The sequence below is a fragment of the Trichosurus vulpecula genome, chromosome 2, assembly GCF_011100635.1.
Source record: "Trichosurus vulpecula isolate mTriVul1 chromosome 2, mTriVul1.pri, whole genome shotgun sequence".
Classification (NCBI taxonomy): Eukaryota; Metazoa; Chordata; class Mammalia; order Diprotodontia; family Phalangeridae; genus Trichosurus; species Trichosurus vulpecula.
The window spans coordinates 33,036,429-33,052,939 of record NC_050574.1 but is presented as its reverse complement, the minus strand read 5'-3'; the positions used below and the strand labels follow the sequence as shown (position 1 = coordinate 33,052,939).

Genomic DNA, 16,511 nt, shown 5'->3' with positions numbered 1-16,511 from the left:
AGCAATAATAAAAATGATTATTAATAACCAATAATTTGAGGAGATCCAAAATTCTCCTCTTCTTCTAAAGTCCTGATTTTTAAAAAGTAAAAAGTTCAGTATCTTAAAGTACATTACTGATAATGAGTTTGAATTAAATCTGCTCAGTCTTGGTCAGACCCCACCCAACCTTGGAAGGAATTTAATCTCAGGTGGGGAAGCCCATTGTGTTCTACTCAAGGTTGGGTGGGGATAAATTCTTTTATTAGATTACCCAAAGCTGGGAGTGCTAGGGTATAGAGATAAGACTCTCTGTCCAAGGGTGACTGTGATGTCACTCAGCCCCTCATTTTAATATAGCCCACCTCCCATTGTGTTAGCCAATCAGAGTTGATAGCCACTCCTCTTCCAAAAGAACACATATGCCCTGAGCTCTCCACTATGATTGTCTTTCGTCTAAGAGAGCTGGGCAAATGATCATCCTTTTATTAATAATATAAATTTATTAATAATAATGCTGGCCTGGGAGCAGCTAGGTGGTGCAGTGAGTAGAGCACAGGCCCTGGAGTAAGGAGGACCTGAGTTCAATCCAGTCTCAGACACTTGACACACTTACTAGCTGTGTGACCTTGGGCAAGTCACTTAACCCCAATTGCCCTGCCTTCCCCACTTCAAAAAATAATAATAATGTGCTGGCCTTATTGATAAAATGATTTAATTATCCAGAAGTCTTGAGCCTTTTGAATTGTCACAGCACCTACTGTGTGCCAGACATGGTGCTAAGAGCTTTATAAATATTATCTCATGTGATCCTCCCAACAAACCTGAGAGATAGTTGCTATATCATTATCTCCATTTCACAGTTGGGGAAATTGAAGAGACAGGGGTGAAGTGACTTTCCCAAGGACTCTTGGAAACAGGTAGTAAGTGTCTGAGGTCACACTCAAACTTGGGTCCTCTCAATTCCAGGCCTCGTGTGCTATCCATTAGGCCACCAGCTTCCCTAATAGTCCCATACCCTAGGTTAGTAGCTCTTTGCTCTGCAGTAATAGAGTATTGGCCATAAGCCTGTGGCCTCATGCTAGGCAGAGTAAGACAGAGGCTAGACACCAGGTAAGCCCTGTCTTGTGTCTGAAATTCTTCTCTTGGGAACCCTAGCTGGGGCCCTCTCAAGTTTTTGTGAAGCGTAAAAAGTTCAAGAGACATAGTTTCTGTGTAATTAATCATTGTATTAACCATGCTAGAAGATAATTAATAAAAGGGGTCAGTAACACTCTCAAATGCCTAAGACCCTTCATGGAACCCACTCAATGCTTACATGCCCTCAGAAGAGTAGGTGTTCCTGAGGGCAGCAATCAACTCAGATTGGTTAACAATTAATGAGAAGAATGGATATTACAATGAGAGGTGGGCTTATTCTAATGAGGGGCTATGAGACATGACTGATCATTCAGTCTTGGACAAGAGACTTATCTCTCATCCAGACTACCTCAAGTAGGGCAATCTAGACCAAAAGGGGTCTACCTCCACCCAAGCCTGGCTGAGTGGAACACAATGGGCCAGAATTCACCTTAGATTAAATTCTTTGTAAGGTTTTCTAGCTGAGTGGGATCTCCCACCCAGGATCCAAAAGCTGGAGATTGGACCAATCTCAATCCATCAACAATGTCCTTGAGAAACTGAACAACCTACAGGCTTCCGAGAAAATCTTGGTCCTAATTCAATAATTGATTAATATAAGAGAAATGATCACTTCTCTCACTTTTCAGTCTTTTATGAGTTCCATATACAGAGCAAATACCTTAAATTATATTTTGCTTAAACTGCAGTGCAGAATAATTTAACAGATCATGTTCCTGAGCTGGAAGAGGCCTCAGTCCAGCCTCTTAATTTTACAAATGAGGAAACTGAGGCCCATGGAAGCTAAGTGACTTGCCCAAGGTCACATAGGCAGTATGTGGCAGGGATAGGATTTGAACCCAGAGGAGTGCTCTTTCCCCTGCACTCAATTCACTGACTAAGGTCCTGTAGAAAGGGGTTCTGAAAGTAGTCACTGGGGGTATTGGGGGGAGAGAATTCCAGAAGAGTGAAGGGACCACCAAGTAGAGTCAATCAATCAACAAGTAGGGTGTTGTGTTTTTTGTTTGTTTGGTTTTTTGGGGAAGCAATGGGATTAAGTGACTTTTCCAAGGTCACACAGCTGGTATCTGAGGCTGGATTTGAACTCAGGTCCTCCTGACTCCAAGGTTGGTGCTCTATCCACTGTACCACTTAGCTGCCCCTCAAAAAGTGTTTATGAAGCAGCTGCTGTGCCAAGCACAAGTGCAAGGAATGAAACCAGCCCAGTCCTGACTCTAAACAGAATTGCGACCAAGCTGCTGCCCCCACCCATGCCTCCCTGGTTTGTTTGGGACTTGTGATACTTTTTTAACAAATTCTTTACTCCATAGAGGGCATGAATCCCTTTGGGATAGGGAAGATTGTCACCAGAGCCCTAACACCTTTCTGGAGCCCTGGGCATCTAATAAAGGGTAAAGGGTCAGGGCAGGGCAAGAACCTGGACTTCATGGATCAGGGCAGCCCTGCATGGTGACCTAGTAGAAAGAGAGTTTGCAATGAGAAGATATTTCACTTAGAGAAAGTAAAAATTGTTTTATTAAAATCTCTGCGGAATCATGAAGGTGGGATTATGAAAGAACCTCCCCTGGGGTAACCTGAACCCCTGAGTTGTCCAGAAAAGCTCAGGGGGATGGGCTAAAGATGACCAATGAACTGCCAGCAGGGCCCACCTGCCAATGATCTGAAAACCAGAGACCCCCTCAGCCATGGTCCTCACTAGCCTAGAGAGGTGAATCCAGTCCTGATGGTTTCTGGGTGAGGTGCCCCAAGAGGTTGCAGAAATAGCTCCCTCACCTGCTGTCCCTCGAGCAGGAACAAGTATGGAGAACCCGGACGTACCTGCTCACAGAATCCCAAAATGTTAGAACTCTCAAAAGTCATGCAACCCAGCCCTCCCATTGACGGGAAGGAACAAGGGGAGTGACTTGGCTAAGGTCACCTAGGGTGGTAACACCAAGATGGAGACTTTCTAATTCCAATTCCATTTCTCCTTCAGTCCATCCAGCCTTTGCTTACCCACCCCCAGGAGAGGGAGCCAGCTTCCTCCCAGGTCACTCCTTAGCTAGAGCAACTCACATCTACAATGAATGTCTGGGCACCCCTGTCCTTGGCCCTTGCCTGCCATCATCCACATCTCTGCCTCATGCCCTGGCTCCCCCTCAACCCTCCTCCAAGGGCCACCATCTGGAGCCAGCCCAGCTCCCCCCAGGCTGTTGGTATAAGGGTGCTGTCATTAGGGCAGAATTTGCCTTCTGTTGATCTTCTGCCATTTGCATGGCCTGCCCCCCACACCGTGGTAGGGAGGGGGAGGGGGAGTGCCAGCCTGCCACACCATATTCCTCCTAGTGAGGGGAAGAGGCCCCAGGCCCACCTCGACACAAGGAGGAGTTCTGAGCAGCTCGGCTTCTCTGAGCCTCCCTTAAGGGAGGCTATAAAATGAGAGGAGTTAGTCTAGATTGGGAGTCTTAACCTGGGGTCTGTCAACTTTTTTTAAACTTAAAAATTTTTTTTCATAACTGTTTCAGTATAATTGGTTTCCTTTGTAATCCTATGTATTTCATTTTGTGCATTTAAAAACACAATTCTGAGAAGGGATCCTTAGGGGTCTAGCCTGTTGGGGGCGGGGTCCAGGATAGAAAAACAGCTAAGAAATCCTGATTTACTGGAGGGCCTCTAAGGTGCAATGTATCTGAGATCTCCTCCACCCCTCCCTCCATCAAGGCAGGTGGCAAGTCAAACACGCTAGCCCATCTCAGGTGATGCTTGTCAGTATCCTTCCCATAATGTCCAGCAACGAGGGTGTGGCTACCAAGAGATCATCTGGGCCACCCCTGTTTCTTCCAAGCATGTATCCCTCCAGCAACTTCTTTTATGAAGCTTCTCCTGTGTCACCCCTCCCCCCAACCCATGCCCCTCTTCATTGCCATTTGGGGGATCCTCAACTCCACTTCCTTTCAATCCAGCAAATAATTAGGAAGCACAGTGGTATGTGCCAGGCACTACAGCAGGTCCTGGGGATCCAAAGACAGAAGTGAAACAGTCTCCACCTTCTTGGGCTTCCATTCTACTGGGGAGATTTAATTAACCACTTATTGCCCACCTGACCTCAGCAAGTCACTGAACCTCACCTGAGTTTCACGTATGACTGGCACAGTGGAAAGATAACCTGCTCTGGAGTCAGAGGTCCTGAGTTCAAATCCTGCCTGTGACACTGATTACCAGTGTGACCATGGGCAAATGCCCTTGCCTTTCCGGGCCTTAGTTTCTTCTCCTGCAAAATGTAGGAAGGTCTGAGGTCTCCTGTAGCTCTAAATTGATGACTCTATATATACAAGTCAGTGGGCAGCTAGGTGGCATAATGGATAGAAAGCCCAGTGAATTCAAATCTGACCTCAGACACTTCCTAGCTGTGTGACCCTGAGCAAGTCACTTCACCCTGTTTGCCTCAGTTTCCTCATCTGTAAAATGAGCCAGAGAAGGAAATGGCAAATCACTCTAGTATCTCTACTGAGAAAACCCCAAATGTAGTCATGAAGAGTCAGAGATGACTGAAATGACTGAACAACAAAATATACACGTCAGTAGGGAATTCACAAGTCTCCTGCCTCCAGGTCCAGGATCATCTCTGGCCGGCTTATGTTGTTTAGGACTCGTGGTCCCATAGCTGTGGCCATGGGGGGAGTCCTCTGAGGCAGGTCCTAATGCTAAGGCCAGTTGGGCAGCCTGGGCTGGGAGTGTGTGCAAATTCCTCCATTGATGGGGCTATGTAAAGCGGCTTTATTAAAATCCTCCCCGGCTCTCCTGCCCCCACCCCCAGCCAATTTGCTTAGTGGGTCCTGAGCCAGTGAGCAAGGAGGGAGAGGGTTTTGCTAACCAAATATCCAGGCCTTCTGCTCCCCAGCCCCCCAGCTCCAGGTCACATTTATTTAGCTAGGGTCTGCCTTCCCTTCTGTTGTGGAAGAAGCTGCCCACACCCTCCCTCTACAATGTGGGGCTCCTTGCACTGCCTGGGCCTGAGCCTGGGCCTGGCCTGCTCCACTGCCCAGGCCAAGCTGTGCCTCTCTAGGCAGCTTAAGCTGAATGGGGACTACATCCTGGGGGGCCTCTTCCCCTTTGGAATCAAAGAAGATGCAGTTCTGGAGCGGACCCAGCCAAAGGGGGTGCTCTGTACCAAGTATGCAGGGGGAGGGAAGGCTGAGATGGTGGGAGGGAGGGAGAATGCCTGTGGTAGGGGAGGGTGTGCCAGGTAAGAGGGGGACCAGTGGAAGTGGGGAGACCAGACAAGCGGAAAAGCCCCAGGGAGGCCATAACAGGAAAAGGGGGGAGCCCCAGAGAATCTGTTCCAGGTAAAGGGAGGAGATCTCCAGGGTCTGCATGGCAGGTAAGGGAGAAGTCCAAGTACCGGGTAAGAAGGAAGGAAATCTCAAAGGGTCTTTGTGCCAGGTAAATGAAGGGAACCCCTAAGTGGGGAAGGACTGGGGGTCTGTGAGACAGAGAAGAGGAAGAGCCCCAGGGAATGTGGAGCAGGTAAAGGATGAAGATGGAGGAAAGCTGTGCCAGGGAAAGGGTGACTCAGAGGTTCTTTGCAGGGTGAGAGCAGGGCCCCGGGGATTCTTTGTGTCATGTAAATGAAATGGCAGATAGAGAGCAGGTACCAGGCCAGGCATGAGGCAGCCATAGAGAGTGTGAGCCGGATAAGGAAGGCAAGAGATCTCAGTGCCAGATAACAGCCCTAGAACATCCCAGCCAGTTCATTCATTCAATGATCATTCATGAAGCACCTGATATGTGCCAAGAAGAGGTAGCCGTAGCGGTACAGACAGAGAGTCGTCCTCAGAGCCAGGGGTTTCTCGAGTCCCAACTTGGACACTGCTGGCTGCATCACCCTGGGCAAATTCTGTCTCCTCCTCTCAATGCCCAAAGGAGCTCTCCTCGAAGATTGAGCTGCAGAGATTCTTCTGATCTAGCTGATGCAGTCACTAATCTGCCCCCTCCCCCCACAAAAAGTGCTAGGCAGGAGAGAGGAAGACAAGAACACTCCCCCCACCCCAACCTTTGTTACTGGAGAGGGCAGCGCCCTCCTGCCATCCCCCAGACTCCCAACCTAGGGTTCATCCTGTACTCCACTCCCCCCCAACGCTCCCCCCAACACACACACACACACACACACACACACACACACACACACACAACCAAGCTGTTGCCAATGCCTGGTGATTTCGCCTTTGCAGCATATCTGGAGTCCACCTCCTTTTCTTTCAATGCCTCCACCCTGGTGCAGGCCCTCATCACTTCAGCCCTGGATCACTGCAGTAGCTTCTAGGGAGGGTGGGGTGCTGCCTGCTTTGATCCCTCCCCACTCCAATCCATCCTCCAGTCAGGCACCAAAGGGATTTTCCTAAAGCACAGGTCCGACCATGGGTCAGCCCCTCCTCAATAAACTCCAAAATGCTCTGTCTGGCCTTCAAAGCCCTTCATCCCCTGCCCTTCCTCCCTTTCCAGTCTTCTTTCCACCTTACTCTCCTCTTCCACCCAGTGATGCTGGCCTTCTGCTGATTCTGCAAACCTCTCCTACCTCCAGGCATTGTCCCTGGACATTGGCCCCTGTGCCTGGAAGCTCCCCCTCCTCACATCCACTTCCTGGCTTCCCTTCTCGAGTCCCAACTAAAATCCCACCTTCTGCAGGAAGCCTTTCCTCATCAATCCCTCATAATTCTGTGCCTTCCTTTGGCCAATAATTGTCTATTTATTCTGTATATAACTTGTTAGTACACATTCGTTTGCACGCTGTCTCCCCCTTTAGATGGTGAGCTCCTTGAGGGCAGGAACTGTTTTTTTGCCTTTCTTTGTATCTCCAGAGCTTACCTCAGTGCCTGGCACATAGTAGGTGCTTAATAAGTCTATTTATTAACTGAGGAACATTCTCTGCTCTAAAGGAACTTGACATGGGGGTGGGTTGAGGGGGCAGAAGGGGCTCCAGGGCATCTCTGTACTGGGTAAGGGCGGAGATCCCTAGGGCATCTGTACACTAAATAAGAGGGCAGCTTTAGGAGACTGTGCTGCATTAATGAGGAGCAGGGGAGGGGGTGATGTACCAAGTCAGGGCCGTGGGAGGACCCATGGGATTTCCCAAGCTGGCAGAGAGATCCTGGGGCTCAGGATGAGGCCTCCTGCAATGCAGGTTCTCAGCAATGGGACTGCTGTGGGCACTGGCTATGAAGATGGCCATCGAGGAGATCAACAACTCATCAGCACTACTGCCAGGCGTATACCTGGGCTATGACCTCTATGACACCTGCACCCTGCCGATGGTGACCATGAAGCCCAGCCTCCTGTTCATGTCACAAATTGGGAGCCGGGACATCGGCGCCTACTGCAACTACACCCAGTACTGGCCCCGCGTGGTGGCAGTCATCGGCCCCCACTCCTCCGAGCTTGCCGTCATCACGGGCAAGCTCTTTGGCTTCTTCCTGATGCCCCAGGTACCAGGAACCCAGGAGGGAGGGCTGGGCTGCTGACTGAAGCTCCTTCCCCAGCTCCTTGCATGGAGTCTTAGGCTCTTAGGCATGGAGTCACCCCTTTGTCCTCTGCAATGGAACACCGTGGCAGGAGACATGAGAAACAGCCCTCTTGGACTTGGGAACAAAACGCTGGCTTGACATTAGGCAGTAGTTTTGCCCTCCTGATCTGGTGGGACTTGAATGTTATGAGGCCTAACTAAGGGGGCAGAGGGCATAGCTGGGAAATAGCCTGGGGTTTATCTAGGTGGAGATACCCATCTCCATCCAGTGAACAGGGACCTCTGTTCCCTTCATTGAGCTCTCCTCCTTGCCCTCACTCACAAAACCACAACCCCAGTCAGGAATGTTCCATGTTCTCATTGTCCCCCCCCATCCCCACTTGTTGAGCCCCCATCCCCATTCACCAAAGTCCTCACCTCCTCCCTGATAGCTTCATCCCCTCAGTGGGCCTCTACTCTCTTAACTAGCCCTGGCTGAGGGCACATCAGCCACCCTCCTGACCCAGCCTTTCTTCCTATAGGTTAGCTATGGGGCTGGCAGCGACCGGCTGAGCAACCGTGAGCTGTTCCCATCATTCTTCCGGACAATCCCCAGTGACCGGGTGCAGCTGCAGGCCATAGTGGAGCTGCTAAGCCTGTTTAGCTGGAATTGGGTGGCAGCTGTGGGCAGCGATGACGAGTATGGCCGCCAGGGCCTGAGCCTCTTCTCCAGCCTCGCCAACAACCGGAGCATCTGTATTGCCCACGAAGGCGCCCTGCCGCTGCCCAGGGTCCAGGACTCCCAGGATCTGGGTAAGGTGGAGACTCTCCTGCGGCAGATTAACCAGAGTGCTGTGCAGGTGGTGGTCCTGTTCTCCTCTGAGGCGGCTGCCCGCATCCTCTTCCAATACTGCATCTTCACCAAGGTGACCCCCAAGGTGTGGGTGGCCAGTGAGGCCTGGCTAGTGTCTGACCAGGTCCTCAAACTGCCTGGCATTGAAGGGGTGGGCACCATCCTAGGTTTCCTCCTGCGGGGCTCTTCGTTACCCGAATTCAGTGACTATGTTAAACAGTGCCTGACCCAGGCCGCCAACCAGACCTTCTGTGACACCCTGGGAGAGGCCCCGCCCCAGACTGAGGATGACGTGGTCGGGCCGCAGTGTCCCCAGTGTGACCACATCAGCCTCGAGAACATCTCAGCTGGTCTGCAGCATCACCAGACTTTCTCTGTCTATGCTGCCGTCTACAGCGTAGCTCATGCTCTCCACCTCTCCCTGGGCTGCAACGCCTCTGGATGCCCCTCCCAGAACCGCACTCGGCCCTGGGAGGTAAGGAAGGCTGGCGAGGAGCCCCCATCTATGTGCCCAGCTCTTTGCTAGGGGATAGGGAGAGATGAAAATTAAGCAGCTTATGTTCTACTGGGGAAGACAGTATGAATATACAAAAAGAAACACAAAGTCATTGGGAGGAGGGAGGCCCTAGCAACTAGTGGGGACCAGCAAGTCTTCCTGCAGAAGTCTGAAGGGAACTGAGGATTCTAGGAAGTGGAGGTGAGGAGGGAAGGCACTTCAGGCATGGGGAACAACCTTTGCAAAGGGCCAGAGGCCAGAGATGGAGTGTCGTGTCCAAGAGGCAGCAAAGACAGCCAGTTTGGCTAGAATGTCAAGAATGTAAAGGGGAGCCCTGTGTCATAAGGCTATGAAGGTAGGTGGGGGCCAAGTGAATGAACAGTAGCCAACAGGTGTTTAATATGAGTCTAGCAGTGATAAGGAGCCTCTGGATTTATTGGACAGGAAGTGATACGGTTAAACCTCCATGTCAGAAAGATTGCTTTGGCTGAGCAGAGGATGGAAAGGCAGAGAGGCCAGATTAGAAGGCTGTCACCCTGGTCCAGGCAAAAGGTGATCAGGGCCGGGAGGAAGGGAATGAAGCAAGAGATGCTTTGGATGTAGAGATGGCGAGAATTAACAACTACCTGCATCCAAGGAGTGTGGCAAAGGAAGAAACCAATGACGACTCAATAGAAATAGGGAAATTAAGGAAAAGGGTCTCAGACGGGGGTACAAAGGTAACAAATTCTTCTTTGGACATGCTGAGTTTGAGATGGGACATTTATTTCAAAATGTCCAATAAACAATTGGTGATGTGAGGCTGAAGTCAGCAGAAAGATGAGGGATGGATATATACAGTCGTCTACACAGAGATGGGAGTAGAGTGGGAGAAGAGGACTCTGGGGAATAGCCATGATTGGGGGCATGATATGGATGATGAACTAGCAAAGGAGACTGAGGAGGGGTCAGAGAGGCAGGAGGAGAAGCCAGAAAGGGCAGCGGCCAAAAAACCCAGAGAGGAGGGAATATTCAGGAGGAGAGGATGATGAATGGAGTCAGATGCAGCAGAGAGGTCAAAGAGAGGACCATCAGAACTAGCACTTTAAGACCATTGGTAACTTTGGGAAGAGTGGTTTAATTTGGATAAAGAAACAAGTCTGCAAAAGGTTAAGGAGTGAGTGAAAGGAGAGGAAATGAAGGCAGTGGATGTAGATGGTTTTTTTTTTTTTCTGAGAAGTCTGGCTAAGAAAAGGAAAAGAGATATTGGACAAATGGTGATGATGGCGGTGGTGGTAAAATGCCAATGGATTTGGGATCTCCTTGACGTCTGCATTCCCTCCAAGGGTGCAGACTCCAGCCCCTTTGTGCCTCTTCATGGGGCTCCACAGCCAAAGAGTCCATCTCCAAGTGGTCAGCCACAATCAGTTAGGCCAGTCCTCAGGAAGCAGATGGAGACTTTTATGGATATTGCATTCAAAGCTTTGTTGGGATGGTAAAACTCGCCAGGGTTTGCATTCTTTTGGGACAGCCTGTGAAACCCACGGTCATATTCAGGGTATGACAAGGCATCAGAGGAGTATCATAGGAGCAGAGATTTGAGTTGGCAGGGTCCTACCCTCTCAGGTTACAGATGGGGAAACCAAGTCTCAGAGCTCTACTACTTGGCCACATTCTCCTGGGTGGCAGAGTCTGGATATAAAACCACATCCTCTGGTTCCAAGTCCACCAAGCTTTTCACTGTAAAATCCGAGTTCTTGGCCCCTAATTCACATTCTCCTCCTGACTACCTAAGGGATTTGGGGCTTCACATCCCTGGGCCTGTTTCCTTCTCTGTAGAGTGGAATTGGCTCAGATGACTCCTGAGCATCCCTTCCTCATTGACGAGCCCACGAACCTCCTCAGACCTGTTTCCTCCTTTGTAGAGTGAGGGGGTTGGACCTGAAGGCTGCTGTGGTTCCTTCTAGTGTGTACTGTCTCATTTAATGAATGACTGGTCCATAGCAAAAGCTTAATACCTTTTTTTCATTCATTCATTCATCAGCAATGGGGCATGACTGAAGCCCTCCTCAGTCCAGGATCCCATTGCCGTCTTTCCCTCCACCCTCCCCGACTGTTCTTTGTCCTTGGCCCAGCCTGGCCTGGGTATTCTTGCTCCTTTTCCTCTCCACAGCTCGTGAGCAAGATGTATGATCTGCGCTTCCCCGCCCGCTCCCTCACCCTGCAATTCGACAACAGTGGGAGCGTGGACATGACCTATGACCTGAAGCTGTGGGTCTGGCACAATAACTCGGAGCCAGAGTTTCTTACCGTGGGCTCCTTCCGAGGGAGCCTGAAGCTCAATCGCTCCAGGATCCGCTGGCACAGTCAAGGGAATCAGGTACTGGGAGCATCTGGGCAGATGGAGGGAAGGAGTGAGGGATAGAAGAAAGAAAGAAAAAAGATCCTATGTGCAAGGCCAGTCCCAACATGTGCGCATGGAGATGGAGGCACGTTCTTTTGAGCTAGGCACTATGCCAAGTATTAGGGATTTCTTCAGTCATTTTTCAATTGTTTATGACTCTTCGTGACCCCATTTGGGGTTTTCTTGGCAAAGATCCTGGAGTGGTTTGCCATTTCCTTCCCCAGCTCATTTTACAGAGGAGGAAACTGAGGCAAACAAGGTGAAGTGACTTGCCCAGGGTCACACAGCTAATAAGTGTCTAAGGCCACATTTAAACTCAGGAAGATGCATCTTCCTGACTCCAGGTCCAACGCTCTATGCACTATGGTGCCCCCTAGCATTCACCATTATGTACCAGCCTATCTGTGGAGGGGCCAGGGGAGAACCTGGGATCCCAGTACTAAAGATGCCTCCTGGGCCTCTCTCTTCCCTCTTCCCCATGTAGCCCAGAAGTTGTCAGCAGGTACCAGGGTAATTCTTTCATGTCTCTGATGGGGAAACTGAGGTCCAGATCATTAAAGAACAGACAGTGTCAGCAGCTTGAGCCATGACTTGAATCTGAAGCCCTTCCAGATTAGTGAAGAAGTTGCTTCCTTTATGGCGATGGAATGGGAAAGGGGTCCCAGGACCTTGGGAATAGCCAGGATCTAGGCTGTGTAGCTGTGTCTAGCCAATGATTTCTCCCCTTCTCCCCCACTACCTTTCCCAGGAACCTGTGTCCAGGTGTTCCCGAGAATGTGAGGAGGGCCAGGTGAGGAGGGTCAAAGGTTTCCACTCTTGCTGCTATGACTGTCTGGACTGCAAAGCTGGAACCTACAGACAGAACAGAGGTGAGCCCGGTCCCAGCCCCAGCTTGGCCTGAGAATGCATCTACTCAAGAACTCCCCCCCAAACGTGACTCAGACCCTTTTGCCTTTCTAGCACCGGCTCATGCCCTCATAGCAGCCCCTTCCAAGAAGAGATAGTACCATTTCTAAGACTGGTGCAAAGAGGTGGCCTCAGAAAGCTGCCCCCAAGTTAGCTGCCCTTGGAATAAAATGTAAGGGGGTGGGGGGGGCTGGGAAATGTAAGAAGGGAAGCACATTTTAGTTCATATGATCACAGGAAGGGGAAAAAAAAACCAGGAAGAAGCAAGCAATCATTGCATGTATTTTATTTCTTTGAGGCAATCAGGGTTAAGTGACTTGCCTGGGGTCACACAGCTAGTGAGTGTCTGAGGCTGGATTCGAACTCAGGTTCTCCTGATCCTGGGGCCCGTGTTCAATCTACTGCACTGCCCGCCTCTTCCTGAGCTCAGCAGTCTAACTATCCCCTGTGCACCATTGACAGCCAAACTTCTATAATCATAGGACCTTGGGGGCCCATTGAAGTCAACTCCCTCATTTTCCAGAGGAAGAAACCAAAGCTTTTCTGGCTCCCATTAATGCTGGTACCTTCCCTAAGAAATGGCCTCCAATTTAATCCATATATACCATTTTTGGGTACATGATTGTGTTTTACATTTTCTCCCTCCATTAGAATATGAGCCCCTTTTTGTGTCCTTAGTGTTTAATGTACTATGTGCTGGCACACAGTAAGCACTTAAATATTTTTTGACTGTGGTTGAGGCAGCATTTGAATCTAGGTCCAATGACTGACTCCAAGTCCAGGGCTCTGTTACTCTACCACACTGACCTGTCTGCATAAGGACAACTCTGCTAACGGTTAAGAGCTGTCCAGATTTGCAAAGGGCTGCCACCAGAGGTGTCAGGTCTCAAACAGAGACCAGATGACCCCTGGGGGATATTACGGAGATTTCATGGAGGTCTGCAGAGAGCTCTTTCAGGACTAAGATCCGATGATTCTGGGAGGGATGTCACTGTCAGCTAGGTTTCAGAGACAGAGATTCTGGGGACCTGGTTCTCGGTCCCTTGTCTGCACCCCCCTCTCAGTTATCTATGACCTGAAGGAACAGGAGTCCAGGAAATGAGTGGGGGAGAGCGGAATCTGTCTGCCTGCCTGCCCCATACCCTTCCTCCTCTGGGCTGTTTTGCAGATAACTTGTCCTGTACTGCCTGTGAACACCACCAGTGGTCTCCTGATCTCAGCACTCAATGTTTTCCCCGGACCATCAAATTCTTGGCGTGGAGAGAGCCGGTGGTAATTGCTTTACTTCTGCTGCTGCTGCTGGCGGTGAGTCTGAGTCTGGCAGCTCTGGGGCTCTTTTGCCACCACTGGAGTTCTCCAGTGGTGCGGGCCTCGGGAGGCAATCTCAGCTGCTTTGGTCTGGGCTGCCTGACCCTGGTCTGCCTCAGTGTCCTCCAGTTCCCAGGCCAGCCCAGCAGGGTCAGCTGCCTGGCTCAGCAGCCCCTCTTCCACCTGCCACTCACTGGATGCCTCAGCACCCTCTTCCTTAAATCGGCCGAGATCTTCCTGGCATCAGAGTTCCCAGGCCAGGCAGGGCGGCTTCGCAGCTGGCTACACGGGCCCCAGGTCTGGCTGCTGGTGGCTCTGCTGATGCTCGTAGAGGGAGCACTCTGCACCTGGTACCTGCTTGCTTTCCCCCAATTCATGGTGACTGACTGGCAGGCGCTGCCCCGCGAGGCCCTGGTGCATTGCCGGGTACGCTCCTGGTTTGGCTTTGGCTTGGTGCACACAGTCAATGTGGCACTGGCCTTCCTCTGTTTCCTGGGTACCTTCATGGTGCAGAGCCAGGCTGGGCGATATAATCTGGCCAGGGGCATCACCTTCGCCATGCTGGTGTACTTCATCACCTGGATCTCCTTCATCCCACTCTTTGCCAATGTGCACAAGCTCTACCAGCCAGCCATGCAGATGGCTGCCATCTTGCTCTGTGCCCTTGGGATCCTGGCCACTTTCTACCTGCCCAAGTGCTACCTGATGCTCTGGGAGCCACACCTCAACACTCAAGAGTTTTTCCAGAGCTTTCTGGAGCTGGGGCCATGGGATAGAGGAGAAGACCAGGAAGGGAAGGCTGCAAAGAAAGGGAACCAGTGATTTCTGAGGTCTAGGCCTGGGCTGACCCTAACTCCACAAGGATTCTGATCTAAGACCCCATGATCCCAGCCCTACAGTAACTCACTCTCAGTGAACCTAAGACTGTGGCCTCAGCAAGACTCTAACTCCACTCCAACTCTAACCTGAGATTCCCCTTGGCCCCATAATGATCCTGTCTTTGCGATCCCAACCCCAGTAACACAAGGTCCCACAATCCTGACCTCAGTGACTCCATTACCTCAAACCTGGCCCCATGAAACCAGTGTCCCTTAATTCTGGCCCACAGTGACCACTCCCCTCCAAGTTCTGTGCAGTCTCTAAAGCAAAGATTCTTAACCTGGGGTCTATGCTATGGTTTAAAAACATTTTTATAACTATTTCAATATAATTAGTTTCCTTTTAATCCTATGGATTTTGTTTTATGAATTTAAAGAAATCTAAGAAGGGGGCCATGTTGCAAAAGAGGAAAGAATCCCTAATGAGAAAGAAGCCAGCCTTGGCCCCCGCCTAAGTCTAGCTCAGGCTCAGGTGATCACCCCAAACTGGACAGCTCCCTGAAAGGAGAACTTTTCCTGCCTGTGGAATCATCAGCTTGAGTCAGCTCACTACCAACCCAAGGAACAATGGCTAAGTGTTAACTGCCAAGCACTAAGAGATAGAAAAAATTAAGGAGACCCTTGTCCTGCCCTCAGAAAGCTCACAATCTATTAGACACGGGCACAGAGAAATTTAATAGGACTGGATACAAGAAGTCCCAGCTTTCACGGGTTCAAGATTGATGAGAGGAGGAGATCACTTCTGGCTGATTAGGGGAGGAGGTATTGAAATAGAGCAGGCCTCAATGAAGGTTGAGATGACACAAGAGAAGGGGTTGAATCCAGTTTGGCTGAAGTACAGAGCAGGGGAGAGATCTGAGCATGGGCCCCAGGCCTGGCTACTGCTGGTGCACCTCTGAGCACCCAAAGACCTAGAAGGGCCATCAGAGATTATCTAAGCCCAATTTCCTCATTCAATTGAACCCCAGAGAGGTTGTGACTTGCCCAAAGTCACATAGTTAATAAGCCACAAAGGTACAATTGGAATCCAGGTTCTTTGTTGCTAAGGTCAGCTCTCTTTCTGCCACCTAACTGTGGGGAGTTCACTTGCAGCCAGCTTTGTTGTCTGTGGTTTATCTCCATGAACACTGATACTACCACCCCCAGGTCAGCTCCAGACTCTGCTCTCTTTCCTCATCCCTATTGGTAGGTGGGAGCTCAGGAAAGAGGCTCATCCTAGCACTGGCCTTAGCCAGACAGAGGCCAATTATGGATCATCTACTCCAGGATTATCTGGACCACCACTACTACCACCCCCTTCCCCCTCCCCTGGAATGGAAAGGGAGGCAATTGGGAATTCTGGAGGAAGGAGGGAACCTTAGGTGGCTCAACCTAGATCATGACCAAGAAGCCTAGGGTCAGAGAAGAGCCTGCTGTAGATGTGTTTCTGACCTCACACAAGCCTTAGCCCTGATCGGGCTGATGTGGGAGGCCTGGACAGCACAGGATTGGGGAACCATCCCATGCAGATTCAGCTACAGGTGCAGGAAAGGAAGTACCATGGAAAGAAGACAACAGAACAGCAACTCTCCCTGGTCAAAAGTGCTTTGTAGACCTTCAAGTGACAGGTTAGCTACTATTATTAGAGTGAACCCTTCAGCACCATGGATAGCACTCCAGGTTTCTGTGGCTAGGCTGTCTACTACTAAGACCCAGGGGCTTTCCCCAGTCTGGGAATGAAGGAAGCCCAGGAAGAGGTAGCAGTTTGGAAGTTATCCAAGTCTGGAAGCAGCTAGGTGGTGCCATGGTGCATAGAGCACTGGGCCTGGGGTTGGGAAGACCTGAGTTCAAATCCAGCCTCAGACACCTCCTAGCTGTGACCCTGGGCAAATCACTTCACCCTGTTTGCCTTAGTTTCCTCACCTGTAAAATGAGCTGGAGAAGGAAATGGCAAACCACTCCAGTATCTCTGCCAAGAAAACCTCAAATGGGGTCATAGAGAGTCAGACACAACTGAAACTACTCGACAACAAGGACCGAGTCTGGAAAAGGTTAGAGCCCAGACCCAAATAGCCTGATGGAAGAGGAAGGAAAGACAGGAGACCAAGGAA

At 50.5% G+C, this 16,511-nt stretch overlaps 1 protein-coding gene across 1 annotated transcript; it reads left to right on the top strand.

Annotated features, from left to right (window-relative positions):
- The first annotated feature begins 5,184 nt into the window (after positions 1-5,184).
- On the top strand, positions 5,185-14,365 carry TAS1R3 (taste 1 receptor member 3). Its single transcript, XM_036743644.1, has 6 exons — positions 5,185-5,272; positions 7,280-7,580; positions 8,140-8,925; positions 11,099-11,305; positions 12,078-12,198; positions 13,404-14,365. Exons 2-6 carry the CDS (start codon positions 7,290-7,292, stop codon positions 14,363-14,365), a joined length of 2,367 nt encoding a protein of 788 aa, XP_036599539.1. The 5' UTR covers positions 5,185-5,272; positions 7,280-7,289.
- The last annotated feature ends 2,146 nt before the right edge of the window (positions 14,366-16,511 follow it).

Excerpts from the sequence above, each read along its gene's own strand:
- TAS1R3 (XM_036743644.1), top strand. The coding sequence starts at position 7,290 with ATGGGACTGCTGTGGGCACTGGCTATGAAGATGGCCATCGAGGAGATC. Across the intron at positions 8,926-11,098 it reads ACCGCACTCGGCCCTGGGAG|CTCGTGAGCAAGATGTATGA; the intron begins GTAAGGAAGGCT and ends TCCTCTCCACAG. Across the intron at positions 11,306-12,077 it reads GGCACAGTCAAGGGAATCAG|GAACCTGTGTCCAGGTGTTC; the intron begins GTACTGGGAGCA and ends TACCTTTCCCAG.